We start from the raw sequence: 21,541 nt of genomic DNA, 5'->3' as shown, positions 1-21,541 counted from the left end.
ACTTTTCAACAAATGGTAGAAGAGAAAATTGCAAGCACACACATAAATTTAACACTCGTTTTTGGTCTGATGACCCTGGAAAACTCCACAAGGGGAAACCAGTCTTCAAGGGGGATTTTATTTGCTTCTAAGGAAATTTGTACAAGAAGAAATTAGGACTTTATCTCTTCCCTTAAAGAAGTATCTCAGAGGTTGTTTTTACACTGAATTCTCGACTGATATTTTTCACCCACAGTCAGCTATCCTTCAGTGAGAAATTTGACCTCTTTTATAGTTCCTTGCACACAGAAAATCGGGCCTCCATTCAGTCAATGACTTTTCTTAGAAGCATGGTTCTTCTCAGCTAAACAGATAGCCTCAACCACAAGTATTTCCTATCTAGACTCAGGCTGCTCCACACTCTGGTAAGATGCTGACACTGATATTCTAGGCCTGTGTACCCAGGAATCTCAGCCCAGAATTCTCCTCTAGATTGGGCCTGAACTTGGCCTGGATACTGATACAAAACTCAACCTGAAAAATAAACCGATGACCAGCGCACATTTTGGCTTCAACTTGGCATGATAACCTCTGACGAAACGCCTAAAATAGTGACCCGAAATTTTCGAGACTCCAAGCCTAGAAAGTTAGAAACTTAGGATATGTGCATGCATATTAGCTGAGTATTCTGAGCTCCTTCTCCTGCTCTCTCCTCTTGTAACCTTGCCTCCTTTCTCTCCTTTGCTGTCATTTCTCAATAGCTCTCATGAGAATGAAATTATGAATGAGAGAACTTTCTCTTTTTCCCGCTTTTGTCTCTCCAAAGATTAGAGAACCATAATCCTTAGAGGAACAAGGGGTTGCTTTGAGCACCAACAGAGGCCTTGTAGAAATGAAGATATGAATTTTTGTATGTTTCATGTGGGCTAAGTGGCTAGAAAAGCCAATAAGCCTTGACTTGAGGAGACACCATGGATGGGCTAGTCATTAACCCTAGGAGGCATATAAATAAGGGAGCATTGGAAGCCCATTTGACACATCCAAGAAGCAATGATTCATAACGAATACGCCTTTGAAGTGGCCGCAAATCAGAAGGAGCTCAAGTGAAGGTGAGAAGGACTGTTTTGGTGACTTCTTGTTATTGTCTAGAGGGCCAAGTTGATTGGGAATGCATGTTGAAGCTTGAAGGACAATTATGGGTTGTTTTGGGCTGCAGACTTTCATGAGTAAATTGTAGGTGGACGACTTGTCTTTTGGGAGGGCCGAGAGGCCTAGATTGGAGGCCTAATCTAGGCTGCAAGCACAGAAAGAGAGGTAGCTTGAAGAGGGAAGGAGGTCACAGCTAGAGGAAGGACTTTGGCAGCAGAAAGGAAGGGTTAACAAGGACTATTAGAAGCCCTAACCAAGCCGAAGTTTATACAGCAGTATACACAGAACCAGAATTGAGTAAAGGTGTGCTTGATTGGTGTTTCAAGTTGTTTTGTTGCTAGAGGATGAGTGTCCTAGTTTAGGACAATTTGTGAAGGACATCTAAAGGTCTATTGGAGGGCAACAGTAAGGTGTCTTTGCTGCCCTAGATCAGTTGTTAAGAATGACATTCACAGCTATAAGAAGGGTTGACTTGGAGAGGCCTAGTGGTTGATCACTTGAAGGAAGAAGTGGCAGCCTAAGTGGGCTAGTGAATCAGCCCTAAGTTGACTGTTGGAGAAGGACATTTGACGGCCATAGTGGGCAACCCTCCATGCCCTAAGTTTGCCTCATTGGAGCAGAATAGGAAGGCAATAGAGGGAAGAAGTCCCTAAGAGTTGAGGAGCAGCAGTGGGCAGTCTAGGAGTTGTTCACAAACGGAGTTGTGAACAACTCACAAGAAGACCCTATGTGTTGATTCATTGATGGACTAATGATCAGCTAGAGGACATATTGGAGAGTCGTGTTCAGTGACCTAAAGGAGCAAGATCCATTTATAGAGGCATAGTCGCAGATTGGGAGCAGAAAGACCAGCAAATGTGTTCAGGGTATGACCAAGAGGAGCTGTGATTGTGCACTACATCAACTAGATGGTCAACTATATCATGTTCAGGGTAGATTGGTTGTCATAGTTGTTGACGCCAAAACCTAGTTTGTATTCTTGTATCAGTGATTGTATCAGGGCCATGATCCCTAGTACGGGAGCCCGAGATTGTTGTATTATAGATTGATAATATAACGAAGTTGGGTTATTGAAAAATTGTAAAAAGTTTCCTATTGTGCATGTGTTGATTTAGTGTTGTTTATATTCTGTTGTGCAAAGTAGTTTGTTGAGGCATTTGAGTTGGTAGTGTCAGAGATTCTAAGACCCTAACCTAGACGCTCTAGTGTCGTGGAAAAACAACAAATTCAGGGCTCATCAGTGTTGCTTCTAAATTGTTGTTAGTCTTGTCAGTAGCAGTAGGGCACTTGAGAGTCCAGAAAGAGATATTTTCAAATTGGCAATTTGAGCAGAGTGATTGTGAAAATTCTTGAATCTAACACATCAAAAACCCCTACTACAATTACTGGTTTACAATCTCCTACTTGTTCTTTACATTAACAAGTTATTTAATTGCATAAACATCGCAGTAAACATTATTGCAGCCTTCACAAATATACAGATCATGCTTTGAAATAAGTAGAGACAATAACACAAGGGACACCGTTATTTTTGGAAAATCGTCCCCAGAAAAACCCAATTCAGGAAAACTGGTGTAGCGTATAGAGGGTTTGCATTATTAAGCAGATTTCATGAATACAACTAGGGTGCCAGAAATGGCTCACCCAACAGAGAATATCCTCAGCAAATAATCCAGCGAATTAGCAATCGCATGATCAAACCCCACAGTGACTCTGGTTGTTCCCTATGCTGGACAGCGAAAGCTGCTCCAAACACAGCTCTGGAACTGCATCACTCCTCTAGGAGTTGCGTCACCCTCTCCCGGTTGAGAATCTGTTGATCTACTCCTAGTCTGTTAAAATTGGAAACTAGGGCCAAACTCCATGTGGGTCATCTTATTTATGGCAACTGATATTTTTCTTGGATCCCTCTCATCGAGAGCTGTAGGATTGATCCAAAGATCATCCGATTCCGATAAGTGTTCATGGAGTTATGAATTTATTTGTGTTATAAGACAATTCGTCAAGGTCGGCCAGCAACCAAATAAACCCCACATGTGCTCAACGTTTTAGTATAAAAGGAGATGACTTGAGAGTCATTTCTCACACACACTTCTATCTTGATTTCTCTCCACTTGTCTTGGGTTTTAGTGGAAGAGAAATCTAGGAGTGGAAACCCTAGACGTTGGAGGAAAAGAAGGCAGCCCTAGGGGCAGATAGAAGGCAGCCCTAACACTATTCTAAGGCAGCCCTAGACGCAGATGGAAGGCAGCCCTAACACTATCCTAAGGTAGCCCTAACCTACGCTATCTCAAGGGTAACCTAGCCGTAGTCAAGAAAAGGATATACGCTGCCCTAATAGGTCCTAGCCGCAGCAAAGTCATGGATCTTTTGGAGGACTGAGTTGCTGTTAGGAGGGCCTAGGAGCTGGGCTAGAAGGCAGCGATATAAGGCCTACTTCAGCGAAGGAGAAGGGACGTTAAGGTCACCCTTGTGACTACTTGAAGAGGCAGCAAGGTCCGTGTGAACGCCGCAAGCCTGTAAGTATTGTTTTGATGGTCAAAACAACCCTCTGCATGGAGTTGTAGGTGTCTCCTCAACCAACGAGGTCACCTACCTAGTAAAGAAAGGGAGGCCGCATAATTCAAGGTGAGTTATGGGTTGATCGTTGGACTGTTGTAGGTTAATGGAGGGTGCCCTAACCAATGAACGAATTCTATCCATGAACAGGTCCATGAACAACAGTACAAAGGTGTTAGATACTGCCACATAGGAGCTGCAATGTCACTAACAAATAGGACAATAGGACAGCAGCATGTTGGGACAACAACTTTGATGAGACAACCCAATGACATAGGACAGCAATGACAATTGTGCAGCAGTGGCATAAATGGCACAACAACATGTTGGGAGTCGGGACGGCAACTTTGATGGGACAACCCAATGACATAGGACAACAATGACAATTGTGCAGTAGTGGCACAAATGGGACATCAGCATGTTGAGACAGACCAATGTGTTGATTTGTGGTAGCATCGGATGTGCTCTAGCCACAAAATTTGGTGGAGAGGTTGGGGCACATGAGATCTCCAATACCCAGAAAGGGTTTGGGCAGATTCTAAATAGTTTAGGAGATATTAAAATAATTAATATTTTTAATGGAGTCCCTAAGTCTAAACTTAGGGAAATTAAAATATTAATGTGGATTAATATAAAAATGTGTTAGAATGGTCCAAAAGACATGGATCAAGCCAGATCTAATCTTAGTCGTTGATTAGGGACTTAATCTTGTTCGTTGATATGTCAACGAGAAAGTATAAGAGGGGGCTTGAGGGTCACTTGGAGAGCACACCAGATGATCAGTCATTCTATTCTCTAGAGCGAGGTTTGCTAAGAGAGATAGAATCAGTGATCGGAGTTGCAGCCGAGGGGCAGTGAGTACAGAGAGACAGACAGGCAGAGATAGTGTCGGGAGATCAGTGCAGGAGCCAGAGAGAGTGACGCAATAGCAGCCAGGGCCACGCAAAGGCAACCAGGCGCTGCACAATGCTTCAAAGAGGCCAACATTGCTGACGCAGAGGGCCAAAAGGCTGACGCAAGGCCTCCTAAGGCTAACACAGGCCCATTCAGGGTGACGCAGGGCCAGTGTTGGGTAGAATGAGGCTGACGCAGTCCAAAAAGGCAGACGCTGGGGTTTCTGGGGCAGCTTGTAGCTGAGGAGCTACCGGAAGGTTTATTCGGGGTTTTAGCCATGACATTTGTCTCAAACTGAGAGGTACTACTACCAAGGAAATTCTCTATTAGGTAAGTCGAATTTGGCACCCAGATTGTACTATGAAATTGCTTCATAAGAAAACCCTCAGATAGCTGCTTCGGTTTTCCCGCATTGGGTTTTTCTGGGGACATTGGTCCAAAAATAACAGTGTCATTTTGTGTGCTTGTTTCTGTTTCCTTCAGTTGATGATCTGTAATATGTTGAGCATGCACTAGTGTTTAGTTTCAGTATTTACATTGTAAATAACTTGTTAAGTAACGGAACAAGTAGGTGGGAATAAATCAGTAAAGTGCATGGAGGGTTTCTAATTGGTAGACTTAGAAACTTCAACATGGTATCAGAGCGTGGTTGCAGATCACAGGAGAATTGAGGACATCAACCGAGCGGAGCAATAGCAGCAGAAAACAGTTGTCCCGAGTGATAGAAGTTGTTTCTAGCAGAGCAGCAACAAGGGAAGGGTGACGCAGTGCCTGCGTCATCAAGGGTGAGCCAGGAAGAGGCAGTGCAGAGGCTAAGGGAGGCAAAGGGAGACTCACGCAGAAGCTAGGAGGGCTGACGCAGTTGGCTAAGGAGGCCGGGTTGCTGGTGCCGGGATTGCGCAGAGCCTAGGAGCTCTCACCTTCAGGTTGTTGGGGTTTAGGAGGTTGTGGGAAAGTTGTAGAGTGGAGCTGGTGAGGTACTGTAGTCAAAACAGTACCTGACAGGGCAAGGCCAAGAGGAGGGAGTTGCTACCGAGGGTTTCTAGCCGAGAAATCCAGATCAGTGGTGCGGTTGCACAGACGATCAGAGTAGGGGGCATCTCGACATTAGCAGAAGGATTTCCAGGAGGGAAATCGAGACTCAGAGGGAGTCACATCGAGAACTTCCAGGAGGGAAGTAGAAGAGCATCATGGCACTACACAGAGTAAGAGACCAGGACATGTTGGACGGAGCATCAAACTTCGCAGTCTGGAAGGCCAGAATCTTATCGTACTTGACAAAAATCGTGTCAAGCACTTCGCCTTGAAGACGATAGCTATCCCAATTGACCCAGCTGAGAATGACAAGTACAAGGACGCAATGGCGAGGGCCAAGAGCATCATCCTTGACGGAGTCAAGGGCCATGTAGTACCACACATTGCCGAGAAGGAAACGGAAAATGAGATGTGGGAAGCCCTAAAGAAATTGTACCAGCATACTTCTGTGCAGAGAAGAATGTTACTAGAAAATCAGTTGAGGTCATATCAGATGAAGAAGGAAGAATCTATTGACACCTTCCTTGGAGGACCAAATGAGATCCGAGATCAGTTGACTGCCATAGAAGCCACGTCAGATCAGGAATTGAAGGTGAGGATAGCCCTGAATGCAGTCTCAGAAGACTAAGAGGTATTTTTCCAGAGTATATTGAGCAAAGGGACACTTCCACCTTGGGATGAGATGTGGGCGGCTCTTCGCCAAGAAGAGATCAGACAGTAGACAAAGGCGAGAAGCAACATTAAGGGGATCAGAGTCAAAAAGGAAGAGGAGGAAGATGTTGTCCTAGCATCTGAGGGAAAGCAAGAAAAGCGAAAGAAGGATCTCTCCAAGATCAAGTGCTTCCACTGTGGGGAGCTGGGTCATTATGCAACCCAGTGTCCAAGGAAGAAGAGTAAGGTAGAGTCTTCGAGACTAATGCAACGCCAGCAAGGGCAGAGAAGGAAGTGGAGACAGACAATGACTGTGCCATGAGTGCACACGCACCACTTGAGCGGAAGTGGGGAGACATCGAGCTGTAGTCAGGCAGACTACAGGTGATGAGGGGCAGGATCCTTGAGGTATCCAACCTCTTGGATTAGACCTTGCTACGGGTTCCCCGAAGAGGAGTAGCAGGACTGGCTGATGTAGGTAGAGACGGATGCGGATGGAGCGGAAGAGAGAGCTACATTGCAGGAGTCCCAGGACAACGCGAGGCTAGCAAGCTGCAGCAGTGCGAGAGGCATGGGAGTGTTGCACCAGTGCAGGATGGCACAGAGAGGTGTGCAACAGTGCGAGATGCAAGGAGTTGTTGCAGCAGCATAGAGGTCAGAGCTAGAACTTGTTAGCAGCAGAGGGAACTTCAGCGTCAGGAGGGTCTCTAGCCCAACAGAGAGGTCAAAATTGCGAGATCATTTACTTACTTCTTAGTAACTGAGTTGCAGTGCAGCAGTGGGCAGCACGATGCAGCATGATGAGAGGAGATGCAGTGCAGATGCAACAGTGGCAGTGGCAGAGCCATGGGCCGCAGAACGGATGTAGAGGGAGTTGTCATACAGATGCAGTAGTGGCAATCGCAGAGCCATGGGCAACAATACAGGATATAGCAGTGCAAAGGATGGTGGGCAACAGGCCTAACATCAGCACAGGGACAGATGCCGGATGATCAGAGTAATACTCAGTGAGGAGTGTTGCTAGAGCACAGTCCTCGCTAAGAGGGAGTGTCGATTTGTGGTAGCATCGGATGTGCTTTAGCCACGAAATTTGGTGGAGAGGTTGGGGCACATGGGATCTCACCCAGAAAGGGTTTGGGCAGATTCTAAACAGTTTAGGAGATATTAAAATAATTAATATTTTTAATGGAGTTCCTAAGTCTAAACTTAGGGAAATTAAAATATTAATGTGGATTAATATAAAACTATGTTAGAATGGTCCAAAAGACATGGATCAAGCCAGATCTAATCTTAGCCATTGATTAGGGACTTAATCTCGGTCGTTGATATGTCAATGAGAAAAGCATAAGAGGGGGCTTGAGGGTCACTTGGAGAGCACACCAGATGATCAGTCATTCTATTCTCTGGAGCGGGGTTTGCTAAGAGAGACAGAATCAGTGATCGGAGTTGCAACTAAGGGCAGTGAGTACAGAGAGACAGAGAGGCAGAGATAATGCCGGGAGATCAGTGCAAGAGCCAAAGAGAGTGACGCAATAGCAGCCAGGGCTCACGCAGGGCCATGCAGAGGCAGCCAAGAGTTACGCAGTGCTTCAGAGAAGCCAATGTTGCTGACGCAGGCCTATTCAAGGTGACGCAGGGCCAGCGCTGGGCAGAGAGAGGCTGACGCAGTCCAGAAAGGCAAATGTTGGGGTTTCTGGGGTAGATTGGAGTTGAGGCGCTGCCAGAAGGTTTATTCGGGGTTTTAGTCGGGACATTTGTCTCAGACTAAGAGGTACTACTGCCAAGGAAATTCTCTGTTGGGTAAGCCGGATTTGGCACCCAAATTGTACTCTGAAATTGCTTAATAAGAAAACCCTCAGATAGCTGCACCAGTTTTCCCGTATTGGGTTTTTCTGGGGACATTGGTCCAAAAATAACGATGTTATTTTGTGTGTTTGTTTTTGTTTCCTTCAGTTGATGATCTGTAATATGTTGAGCATGCACTAGTGTTCAGTTTCAGTATTTACATTGTAAATAACTTGTTAAGTAACAGAACAAGTAGGTAGGAATAAATTAGTAAAGTGCATGGAGGGTTTCTAAGTGGTAGACTTAGAAACTTCAACACAATGACATAGGACAGCAATGAAAATTGTGCAGCAGTGGCACAAGTGGGACAGTAGCTATGACAAGGTAGCAAAGTGGGATAGCAGCTATTACATGATAGCAGCAAGCATGACCAGCATGACAAGCATGGTAAACATGGAAAGCATGGACTGCATGGATAGCAGTGGCAAGCATGGTGTTGCAAGTACTAAGACATGTTGTATGACAACATGGTTCAACAATAGCACATGGGACAGCAGTGCAGCATAAGGTGCAGTAGTCATGAGGTCCAGAATTGTAATGATGGGTGCAGCACGATGATGTGCAGCACAATGATCGATGAAGGAGTCACCTTGGAGAATCAGTTGAAGCAGCATGTCTTCAACTGATCTCATGTATCGTCTTCTTAGAGATGATCTATGCTCTTATCTAGATAAGTCAAAGTGTTGACTTTTGTTGTAAATGTACTATCTCTCTCTTTCTCTCTGCTGAACTATTGAAGAACATATAAGAAGAATTTGATCAAGGGTTTCCCCATATTGGGGTTTGTCCCTGGCTAGCGCCACATCTTGTGTCCTCTTGTCTTGGCTTGTCTTCTACGATTTATGTTTATGTTCTATCTACAGTTTACTTTAATGCTAACGTGATTGCTAATCTAGAAAAGATATTGAGCTAACTGTGAAAATTGAAATAAATTGCTCTAAGCATAGAACATACCTAAAATTAACATGGTATCAAAGCTGAGGTGAAGACAAAGCCCAAGCAAGAGTGAAAGAGCAATCACCGAAGATAGTTTGGAAAGGACAAAAAGATCAGTGGATTCCTCGTCCCTCTTCAAATTCACCAAGGGTTAAATCGAAGCAGAGAATATTAACAGAATGGCGCAGCAGAAGCTTCTGATGGACTACCTAAAAGATCACCTTATTGGGAAGTCTGGATCTAAGGGTGGAAGGAAAGGCAAATGCCCTGGTTGTAATAAGTCTGGCCATTATGCGAAGGAGTGTACGAATGGTAGGGACACAACACTAGACGATGATAACAAACATTCTAGGGACATCTTCAATGATCAGAGGAATGACAGGTAATGCAAGTCATCAAGGAAACGACTGATTCTTCAAGAAAGAAAGGAACCCCATGTATGAAGAATCAAATGTTTTTTCTGATAAGATAAAGAAGCGTTATCTTGTATTGGCCCTCTCCTTCAGATTCTTTGGGAATCTGGCTTATTGATTGTAGTGCTTCAAGGAACTTCACCAGATAGAAGGGTGCTCTCTCTAATTTAGTAGAGATGAAAACAATCATGGGATTATACTTGAAGCCAATGCCACCTATCCCGAAAAGGGTGTAGGGAATGTTACCCCTCAATTGAATGTGGGTAACTCGATTCATTTACAAGAATCTCTTTTGTGTACCTTATTGCAAGAAGAACCTAGTGACCATTTCGGCAATGGAAGTCAAAGGTTTCAAGGTGGCATTCATCGATGGAAAGGTACGTATTTGAAAATGGAATTTTCAAAGATGCTTTTGAGTCCAAGGTTGTATCAAGTTGCAGGAAGTCCATTGGGGACCATGTCAGTTATAGCATCGGAGGTCTACTTATTATGGGACCCTACCCAATGTGAGTCAAATGATGATAGGGATGCCTAAATCCAAGAAGATCATGAAGGTACATGTCCGAGATATACCAAATGAAAATCTTACAAGGGGACCATTCCCCTCATGTAGCAGGTCCACAGGTTTGGAACAACCCGAGGGATTTGAGATTCATGATCAGGAATATCATGTATGCAGGTGGAAGAAATCTCTCTATGGCTTGAAGCAAAACTCCCCGGGCTTAGCATGAGAGAATTGGTAGTTGTCTGATGAAGCTAAGATTCACTAGGAGTGAAGTCGATCCAAACCATTGCTTGAAGATTATGGATGACAGACCTCTCATACCGGCACCTTCTGAAGACAACCTCTTTCTGACAGGTGCAGACCCTCTCATTTGCAAAAGTAAGAGGGAGTTGGATTTCGGATTGGGAATGGAGAACTGCAAGCCCGTGACTACCTTGATGGAGCTTAACTTTCAGAAGTTATGTGATGCCGGACCAGATTTGGGAAATGCCTCTAAGTTTCATAAACTCATTCGCATTGATGTTCTTGGTGAACTTCCGTCCGGATATATGTTTTGCAGTTAGCATGTGGGGCTCATATTTGGTTGAGCCTCACTAGATTGGTGCCAAGAATTTTCCGAGATATCTTCAAGGCACAATCTCTCATGGATTGAGATACATTACCGGAAATGTGAAGTTGCATGATTATTCGAATATTGACTGGGCAGGCAGTGTGGAGAATCGCAAGAGCACTTTCGAGTGCTGGTTCTCTTTGGGTTCTGTTCGATATCCTGGATGAGCAGGAAGCAAAAGTTGGTTGCTATAAGCACTGCTGAGACCGAATACATAGCTACGAGTATGATCTCGTGTGAAGCTGCCTAGTTGTGGAAGCTCTTCAGCAAGCTGTTTGTACACATGATGGATACCACCAGGATCCTCTGTGTCAACCAAGGGGGGATTCGATTGTTGAGGAATCCCATATTCTATGATTGCTCCAGCATATAGACATCAGATACTACCTTATCTGGGATATGGTACATCGATGAGCGAGGAGTTTCTATCGCATTAAGACTGATGTTCAGGTCGCAGAGATTCTGTCAATGCCTCGGGGGAAGGTCAAATTTGTGACTTTCCCGAATGACTTGGAGTCGTTGAGCGACCTTCTTATAAAGGTCCTGCATGATGCATGCATTGAGCTCTAGGAGCTCCAGGGGGCTTAGGGTACTGCTTGGAGCAACAAGCAACCATAGGGCGACTCACCCTCCCCTAATGGTGCATTGTGTACAAGATGAATGGCTCAGCCTTCCCCTGTGATACCCTGAGGCGACTTAGGGACAAGATGAATGGTGCTCCTGTCAAGGACTCATGGGAAGTACCTCTCATTTGGCCAATGAGCAGGGAAATGGGGTTCGGGACCATAGTAGTACTATCGATAGACGCATCGTTGTATCTACCGTACTCCCTATGCTAGGATTACCTCCATTGATCTGGGATCAATGAAACTGATCTTAGATCAATATGAGTGGTTTGAGACAATCTCTTGTGATATTGATCTGGGATCAATAAAACTGACTTCGGGTCAGTAGAGAATGGTATGAGACATTCTTGATCAATTCTTCTTCTTCATGGTTCAGCAAAGCAGTGCGGGGCACTGATGGCAGAGATAGTACAGTGAGGCATATGGATCAGCAAATGGAGTTCTCCCTAGTTGAGAGGGAGTGTTAAAATTGGCAACTAGGGCCAAACTCTATGTGGGTCATCTTATTTATGGCAGCGGATATTTTTCTTGGATCCCTCTCATCGAGAGGTGTAGGATTGATCTAAAGATCATCTGATTTTGATAAGTATTCATGGAGTTATGAATTTATTTGTGTTATAAGACAATTCGTCAAGGTCGGCCAGCAACCAAATAAACCCCACATATGCTCAACGTTTTAGTATAAAAGGAGATGACTTGAGAGTCATTTCTCACACACACTTCTATCTTGATTTCTCTCCACTTGTCTTGGGTTTTAGTGGAAGAGAAATCTAGGAGTGGAAGCCCTAGACGTTGGAGGAAAAGAAGGCAGCCCTAATGCTATTCTAAGGCAGCCCTAACGCAGTCCTAGAAGGCCGCCCTAACACTATCATAAGGCAGCCCCAACCTACGCTATCTCAAGGGTAACCTAGCTGTAGTCAAGAAAAGGATATATGCTGACCTAATAGGTCCTAGCCGCAGCAAAGTCATGGATCTTTTGGAGGACTAAGCTGTTGTTATGAGGGCCTAGGAGCTGGGCTAGAAGGCATCAATATAAGGCCTACTTTAGCAAAGGAGAAGGGACGTTAAGGTCACCCTTGTGACTACTTGAAGAGGCAGCAAGGTCCTTGTGAAAGCCGCAGGCCTGTAAGTATTGTTTTGATGGTCAAAACAACCCTCTACATGGAGTTGTAGGTGTCTCCTCAACGAGCAAGGTCACCTACCTTGTAAAGAAAGGGAGGCCGCATAATTCAAGGTGAGTTATGGGTTGATCGTTGGATTGCTGTAGGTTGCAGGAGGGTGCCCTGACCAGTGACCGAATTTTATCCATGAACAGTAGTACATAGGTGTTGGATACTGCCACATAGGAGCTGCAATGTCACTAACAAATAGGACAATAGGACAACAACATGTTGGGATGACAATTTTGATGGGACAGCCCAATAACATAGGACAGCAATGACAATTGTGCAGTAGTGGCACAAATGGGACAGCAGTATGTTGGGACGACAACTTTTATGGGACTACCCAATGACATAGGACAGCAATGACAATTGTGTAGCAGTGGCACAAATGGGATAGTAGCATGTTGGGACAGCCCAATGACATAGGACAGCAATGACAATTGTGCAGCAGTGGCACAAGTGGGACAGCAGTTATGACAAGGCAACAAAGTGGGACAGCAGCTATTACATGACCAGCATGACAAGCGTGGACAACATGGATAGTAGTGGCAAGCATGGTGCTGCAAGTACTGAGACATGCTGTATGATAACATGGTTCAACAATAGCACATGGGACAGCAGTGCAGCAGTCATGAGGTCCAGCATTGTAATGATGGGTGCAGCATGGTGCAGCACGGTGAGATGCAGCATGATGACGAGATGCAGCACAATGATAGGTGAAGGAGTCACCTTGGAGAATCAGTTGAAGCAGCATGTCTTCAACTGATCTCATGTATCATCTTCTTAGAGATGATCTATGCTCTTATCTAGATCAGTCAAAGTGTTGACTTCTATTGTAAATGTACTATCTCTCGCCCTCTCACTCTGCTGAACTGTTGAAGAACATATAAGAAGAATTGATCAAGGGTTTCCCCATATTGGGGTTTGTCCCTGGCTAGCGCCACATCTTGTATCCTCTTGTCTTGGCTTGTCTTCTGCGATTTATGTTTATGTTCTATCTGCAGTTTACTTTAATGCTAATGTGATTGCTAATCTAGAAAAGATATTGAGCTAACTGTGAAAATTGAAATAAATTACTCTAAACATAAAACATACCTAAAATTAACACAGTTTGCCCCACAGAATCTCCCCTGCGCTGCCTATGAGGCTCAATGTCAGCCTCTGTGGCTTCTGCATCTCACTGCGTCAGCTTTACGGCCTCTGCGCCAGCCCTTCTAGTGCCTGTGTTGTCTCTCCCAGCACTGTGTTGCCTCTCTGCTATGTATTCTTTAGCCTCAGATGAAAATCCCTCGCTGAACTACCCCTCACTACAACTCTGATCACTAACTCGATTTCCTCAACAAACCTTGCCCCAGAAAATTTAATTCTTTGATCACTTGGTGTATCTTCAACTGACCCTTAAGCCTCCTCTTATACTTTTCCTATTGACGAATCAATGGCTGAGATTAAGTCCCTAATCAAGGGCTAAGATTAGAACTAGCTTGATCCTCGTCACTTATAACTTTCTCACCCATATTTTATTAATACACATTAATATTTTTATTTTCCTAAGTTTAGACTTAGGAACCCTTTAAAAATATTAATTATTTTAATAACTCCTCATTTGGGTGGAATTTCTACAAACGATTTCTGGGTCTTGGAGATCTCATGTGCCTTAACCTCACCACCAAATTACATGGCTAGAGCACATCTGATGCTACCCAAAATCAACACTCCCTCTTAGCGAGGAATGTGCTCTAGCAATGCTTCACCATAGAAGCATCACACTGATCCTCCGCATCGGTCCTCTATGTTGATGCTTGGCCTACTGCCCCACATCCATTGCATTGTTGCTTCCTGTACTGCTGCCCATGACACTGCCACTGCCACTGCTACATTTGTACTACAGCTCCCTCTCAAAATGTTGCCTCATGCTGCCCATAGCACTGCCACTAGTAACTGTTGCACTACAACTCAGTTTCTGAGAAGTAACCGACTTCACCCAAACACTGACATCCTGGTCATTCTGGAAACCTTGTGATGTTGAAGCCACCTCTGTTGCTATCCTGTGCTCCCTCTGCTGCCACTGTGTTGTTGCAACCTCTTCTGTGCCTCTCGCACTATTGCAACCTCCATTGCGCTGCCACAGACTTTTGCACTCTAGCACTGCCTTGTTGCTCCATCACACCATGCTCCACCCGACACCTGTCATCATGCTACTATCTTTAAGAGCTCCTGTAGCCGTATGTGATCCAAGAGTTTGGGTACCTCAAGGATCATGCCCCTCTCTGTAGTCCTCTCGACTACAGCTCCAAGTCTCCTCGCCTCTTCTCTAGAGGCGCATGAGCACTCATGGCACAATCGTCATCAGTCTCGACATCCTTCTCCGCCTTTGCTGGAGCAACCTTTGAGTCGAAAGCTTCTCCCTTGCCTTTCTTCTTGGGCCACTGTGAGGCATAATGTCCCATCTCCCCACAGTTGAATCACTTGACCTTGGAGATGTCTTTCTTCTTCCTCTTTTGTAGCCCCTGTCGGCCCGCTGATGCAAGAGCTGCATCCTTCTCCTCCTCCTTCTTGATTCGAACTCCCTTACCGCTACTTCCTACCTTGGTCAATCTCCTGAGCTCTTCATGTCGAAGAGTTGCCCACATCCCCTCCCAACTGGGGAGAGATGCTCTGCCCAAAATGCTTTGGACAAACGTCTCCCATTCCTCAGAGACTGCATTTAGGGCAGTCCTGACCATGAACTCTAGATCCGGTGTAAACCCCACGGAAGTAAGCTGGTCGCAAATCCCTTGCAACCTAAGAAGGAAGGGATATCTCCTCTCCTTTCTGCATCTGATACTATCTCAATTGATTTTTAGCATCTTTCGTTGCACGGAAGAGACCTGATACAAGGTGGTCAAGGTCTCCCACATCTCCCTTGTTGTGTTCTTCTCAACATGGTACTACATGATCTTTGACCCCGTCTAGGATCATGCACTTGGTCTTAGCGTGGAACTCCTCATATTTTTTCAATGGATCAGCGTCGACTGGTTCAGCAACAACCTTCAAGGCATAGTCCTTGATGCGATGTTTATCCAGGATTGTCAGGATCCTGGCCTTTCAGATGAGAAAATTGGAAGCCTCGTCCAATCTGTCATGATCCCTCAATTCGTTCACTACCATCTCTGCTCCTCTTCTCTAGACTCCTTCTAAGTCTTGATTTCCCTCTCGGAAATCCTCCGGCCAACTGTCGAATCACTCTCTCCAATCCTCCTTTGCCACTGCAACCCGGATCTAGATTTTTTGGCTAGAAATCTGTCGAGGTAGTGCTTCCCTCTACCTTGGTTTAGTCTCGTTAGACATTGGTCTGTACCGACAGAAACAGTGTCCCACCAGCACCTCAAATGAAAATATGCATAGCTTCCTTAGCCCCGGCAACTCGAAGAATCTAAGCCCTTTAGGTTTTGCACAATCACTGCGTGGGCTGAATCTGCTTCTCCCAGCCAACTTCGTCAATCCTTCCTGGTTTAGAAAGATGATGTGGCTCTGCGTGAGCCTTATTTTTCCTCCTCTGCCTCTACACTGGCCCTTGTCCTGGCTCAAAGTGTTGATGCAGGCATTGCGTGAGCCTCTGCGTCACTCCTCCTCTTGCCTCTTCAGCGCTAGAACAGCGTTGTCTCTCGAGACAGTTGCTTCTCTGCTGCAAATTCTCAAATTTCTCGGTTAGTGTCTTCAGTGGTCTATGATCTGCAATCCCTCTGATACCATGTGAAAATTCCTAAATCTAACACATCAGAAACCCCTATTGCAATTACTGGTTTACAATCTGCTACTTGTTCTTTACATTAACAAGTTATTTAATTGCATAAACATCGAAGTAAACACTATTGCAGCCTTCACAAATATACAGATAATGCACTGAAATAAGGAGAGACAATAACATAAGGGACACCATTATTTTTGGACAATCGTCCTCGGGAAAACCCAATTCGGGAAAATTGGTGCAGCGTATAGAGGGTTTCTATTATTAAGCAGATTTCGTGAATACAACTAGGGTGCCAAAAATGGCTCACCCAACAGAGAATATCCTCGGCAGTAGTACCTCTATCCGGAGACAGATATTCTGGCAAATCAGAAATCGGATGATCAAACCCCACAGTGACTCCAACTATTCCCTATGCTGGACAGTGAAAGCTGCTCCAAGCACTGCTCTGGAACTGCGTCACTCCTCTAGGAGCTGCGTCATCCTCTCCCGGCTCAGAATCTGTTGATCTACTCCCAGTCTGCCCCACAGAATCTCCCCAGCGCTGCCTCTGAGGCTCAGCGTCAGCCTCTGCGGCAGCCCTTCTATGGCATGCACTGTCTCTCCCAACACTGTGTTACCTCTCTGCGATGTATTCTTCAACCTCAGATGAAAATCCCTTGTTGAACTGCCCCTTACTGCAACTCTGATCACTAACTTGATTTCCTCAGCAAATCTTGCCCCAAAAAATCGAATTCTTTGATCACTTGGTGTATCTTCAACTAACCCTCAAGCCTCCTCTTATACTTTTCCTGTTGACCAATCAACAGCCGAAATTAAGTCCCTAATCAACGGCTAAGATTAGAACTAGATTGATCCTTGTCACTTAGAACTTTCTCACCCATATTTTATTAATACACATTAATATTTTTATTTTCCTAAGTTTAGACTTAGGAACCCATTAAAAGTAGTAATTATTTTAATAACTCCTCATCTGGGTGGAATTTCTCCAAACAATTTCTGGGTCTTGGAGATCTCATGTGCCTTAGCCTCTCTAGTACTCTACCAAATTTCATGGCTAGAGCACATCCGATGCTACCCAAAATCAACAATGATCAAAATGGAAAGTTGTGTTGCTAATTTAGCAAATATGCCAATAAAGTAATAAATGTTCCAATTTACAAATGGATTTAACAAAAGAAGACACAAATCCAAGACTCATCTATGAAACTTTGTAGTAGTGTCAAAACCAAATACAATACAAAACATTGTTAGCCTTGCACTGGCAACAGAGGATTGGAAAATCGAACCCTCAACCTTTCTACATAGAGAATGATCTAATAATAAGATTAAAAAACCATGCCTAATTTTCAGAGGACATTTGCCTTTCTGAAAGAAAAATTTTAAGGAGAAAATTAGAATGTAGGTATTGTATAGGATATCGTTAATATAAGAAATGCTCCAATAACAGCTAAATTTCCAATAAACAAGGATAAAAAAAACTCGAGAAAAGAAATCAAGAACGACCCAAGTGGTAGCTAATGCCCAAAAATCTGCAGGAGAATCTAGCATCATTAGGGACAATGCATCCCCCAAAGAGAGGAAAGCTGTTATGGCCTTGAATAAGCAGATTCTTGTAAAGATAGAATTAGATATGCTTCCTTATTTAGCAAATGATAGCCTAAATTCACAAAAAGAAGGGAGCTTTTAGTGAGGAACATAGGCCAACTTAAATATAGAATTTTAATGTGGGCTCATCCACTACTGGCCCACAAGGTTTAGGCCCACGTCAAATAGAACATAAACCACCCTACACTACTTTATTGTGCTGACATCAACAAGGGCTACTCTAGAAATATAATGTGGCTGATTTAGCCCTCACTGTCACATATCATCAAATGACTGCTCTCTCCATATATTGTGCCCTTTTATTTAATTTCTACTGAATTCTACAATTACTAATATTTTTAACTGATAACTTTGGCATATGAAATTTAAAGTATGTCATTGACCGATTATTTTGAGGCCCCTCATAAAGATCTACACAAGGCACTGACAAAATTTGATTCCAGCTTCTCTTGTTAAGGTACTTCATCTTTTTATTTTTTACTTCTCAAATAGAATAATTCTGCATGGTTCTGTTCATTATTCTCCTTTGTACGAGATGCAGCATCATGAACCTAGAGTTAGTATTAGATGGTGATTATAATCTTGTACTCGCACTGCCCCTTTAGTAATAGTGAACGACTATAGGCTATACTATACTACAGTACATTAGAGTGGATTACCGCATGAACATTTCAACACTTACAAGTTATAACATGCATTAGCAACTGGGAACTGATCATTTATAATTCATTATTTGAAGCAACGTTGCTAAGTATCTTACAAATACTGAAGTATATAGTGTTTTATGTTCAATTCCTGAATACATCATTAGCTTCTTAGGGATGCTCTCGTGTTCATATCTGAATATATCATTAGCTTCTTAAGGATGCTCTTATGTTCATATATTTTCGTATTGCATCATTTTCTCTAGCATATTTAGAGATCAGATCACTAGCATCCTTTTTATCTTTACCAGTTTGACGTTGGTTCATTGAATTATCACATGCAGGTTGCAGGCAGGAGCAACAGACCTCTTGTAATAGGTGCATGTGGTGTAGGTCTAGGTTTTGCTTTGCAAAGCCTCCTCAGTGGTGATCCCATCAATAGTGATACATTGAAAGAACTAGGAACAAGCAAACAAGAAAAGACAGCATTACTCAGACATGTTGTAAAAAGCCTGATTCAGTTGCTTTGCTGGATGTGTCCATCTGCTATTGAGTCCTTGCAGAACCTTTACCAATTTGAGCTGCTTAATGGAGTTGATTGTAATATAGGTTATAGCAAACTGCCAGAACATGCTGGTAAACACTGGGACAATATAGAGGAAAATGTCTGGGGTATTGCGGGGCTTGTCATTGGTCTAGGAACCTCTGTTGTCGCTATACAGAAGAGTGGAAGTCCAGCCATGGTGTTTGAGATTACAAACATTTTAATATCTTGGATCCCTTTTGTGAACTCATGGCAAGGAAAGCATTCACACTCGGAATTTGCCTATGATGATATTTCTTCAGTATCCTTGGCAGTAGGTTCATCTTTAGCTTTATCTACTGCTGTGAATATTTGTCACAAGCTGGAACTTATGGATGAAGGATTAGATTCCCTTGTCAATGGGTTTAGAATACTGATTTCTAAAGTTGCATGTCAAAAGGAGCATAGTTATTTGTATCAAAATTTGTTATTGGCAAGCTGCATTGGATCAGGCAACCTTCTTTCTTGTATTTTAAATGAATCTGCACATCCAATAAAAGTTGAAGATGTCAAAAAAACACTGGAAACAATAAGAAGAACTTACACTGATCCAAATCCTCCACTTGTTCACTTTGGTGGGATGATTGGTATAGTCAATTGCATGGGTGCTGGTGCTGGGCTTATCACTCTATCCAGCCAGCACGTACTAGATTTTCAGCTAACAGCCAAACAAAAGGTATGATCCTTTCAAAGTGACAATCAAGATTATTGCGGCTGATCATGTTGATGTTTATTGATCATTTCATTGTATAATTATTCACTGATTATATCATATAGATAATTCATTTTTCTCTTTATGGGAGCAGGAAACATCTTATGTAAGAGGACCTATGCTCTCGAATCCTCTTTGTGAACAATTTTCACAGTCGCTGATAAATGAGATCCTTGGAGTTGTACAAGAGTCGAATGATGTACAACTGCAAAGTTCTGCAGCATGGGCTCTTTCATTTTTAAGGAATGCCTTCTTGAGTAGGGACCAATCTCCTCGTCAAGAAACAAATGTGGTGCACAATGACTCTGGTGGTTATTCATCCATGCCATCACAAACATTTCCAGAGGATAGTACAGTATGGTGTTTGTGTTCATTATTATTAGATCCAAGAACTTCTGAGGTATACATCTCCAACCAAAAATCTGATACTTTGTGCTTGACATTGAGCCATTGTTTGAAGTCTTCATATACTCAATGAATTATTTTCTACCCATATGTTTTTAAACAGACTCTTACTGCATCAATATTTTGGCCCATTTATCTATCCTTGAATATTGAATTGGGTAATTTAATTGAAAGGTTTAATATAGATAGATAGACAGATGGATAAGTGTATATAGATATTGAAAAATATGTCATATATACATGAAAATATTTACAAACAGTAAGTGAAAATAATGGAAGGGTATATACAATGGAACTTATATCCTCTTCCTCAAAACTATTAGTGCAGAGATAAGATCAAAATAAGCTACTGCATCTAAGGCTTTGGCATCTTTTATCAGTGTGGCCCTTTTGGCCAACAATTGATGACATACATCATCCTGCCACATGGTACAGAATGCAGACAACAAACTGACCTCATGCTCAAAAACAGACCTGCAACATATCTTCTAGAAATACATGCTATTGTCTTACCCTGACTTCCCTACCTAGGGATACTTAGGAATGTGTCAATTAATGTATGAGACCATCTTCTTTGAATAAGGCCCACTAGGTAGTTGGTATGTGGTTAATTTATGTAAAAGAGTCATCCTTATGTAATAAACGCACTAGTTAGTTGGTTCTCATTAATGTTGGGACCACTAGTGGTTAGGGTTTGGGTAGTGTTGCCACAAAATCTAGCAGGCCTTGTGAGGGGACTCACAATGAGGGAGATTGCCATTGTCACCTCAGCAATCTTCTTCCTGCTCTTAGTGGAATTTCACAACAGCAGAGGCTTCCCCAGTACTCACCTATAAGGATATTCTAAGTTTTAGGATTCAAGGTGACGAAAATATAGGTTAGGTGAAAACACTCTAATATGGACAACGGCTCAATTTTTCTTGATAATGGAGCAATGTATCATGCACCTAGGAATACCTGGATACATAAAGTCAAAGAAATAGGTTTGTTAAAAGATTAGGTCAACAAAACAATAGAGCAAACCCCCCTCAAAATAGACCATAAATTGAAGTTAGGCTAGGGTTAGGGTTTCCAAGGCAAAAACTGTCTAAAGAAGGATGACATCAGCACTCCTAGGAGAAGATTAACCATCAATAAGGCTAGATTTTGTATTAAAAAGGATTATAGAGATAAATCTTAGGTTTTTCTTCGACAAGTAGTCATCCACAATGCCCTAAATCTATTAATCTAGGAAAAAAAGGCCTAGCAGCTTGCCTTAAAGGCCTAGGAAAATAAAAAGGAAGCGAAATTATTTCATTTTAGAAATTTTTTTATCAACACGAAATTCACCAGTGCCTAATCCTACTTGGGTGATGGAGTTTTGGGGAAATGCTAGAGATAAGTGTATTGTTCCTTTTCTGGTGTTCCTTATGGCATGGATAGGATGGTCACAAGTGCAAGTTGGCGTCCTCAATTGGCCCAGGCGCTTTAGGAGGGGTTTTGAGAAGTTTTTATGAG

General features: G+C 43.2%; 1 protein-coding gene across 1 annotated transcript in view; it reads left to right on the top strand.

The window, feature by feature from the left end:
• Positions 1 to 21,541, top strand: part of RST1 (ARM repeat superfamily protein) — a 486,537-nt gene that overhangs the window by 396,429 nt on the left and 68,567 nt on the right. The window contains exons 20-21 of the mRNA XM_089458753.1: positions 18,689 to 19,603; positions 19,734 to 20,039. Of these exons, the coding sequence (XP_089314879.1) occupies positions 18,689 to 19,603; positions 19,734 to 20,039 (1,221 nt within the window). The remainder of the gene's footprint in view (positions 1 to 18,688; positions 19,604 to 19,733; positions 20,040 to 21,541) is intronic.

This window comes from Pinus tabuliformis, chromosome 7 (genome assembly GCF_031772625.1).
Source record: "Pinus tabuliformis cultivar Carrire ecotype Pingquan chromosome 7, CPIR1, whole genome shotgun sequence".
Taxonomy (NCBI): domain Eukaryota; kingdom Viridiplantae; phylum Streptophyta; class Pinopsida; order Pinales; family Pinaceae; genus Pinus; species Pinus tabuliformis.
The sequence above is the reverse complement of the archived record's forward strand: the minus strand, read 5'-3'. Positions and strand labels throughout refer to the sequence as shown.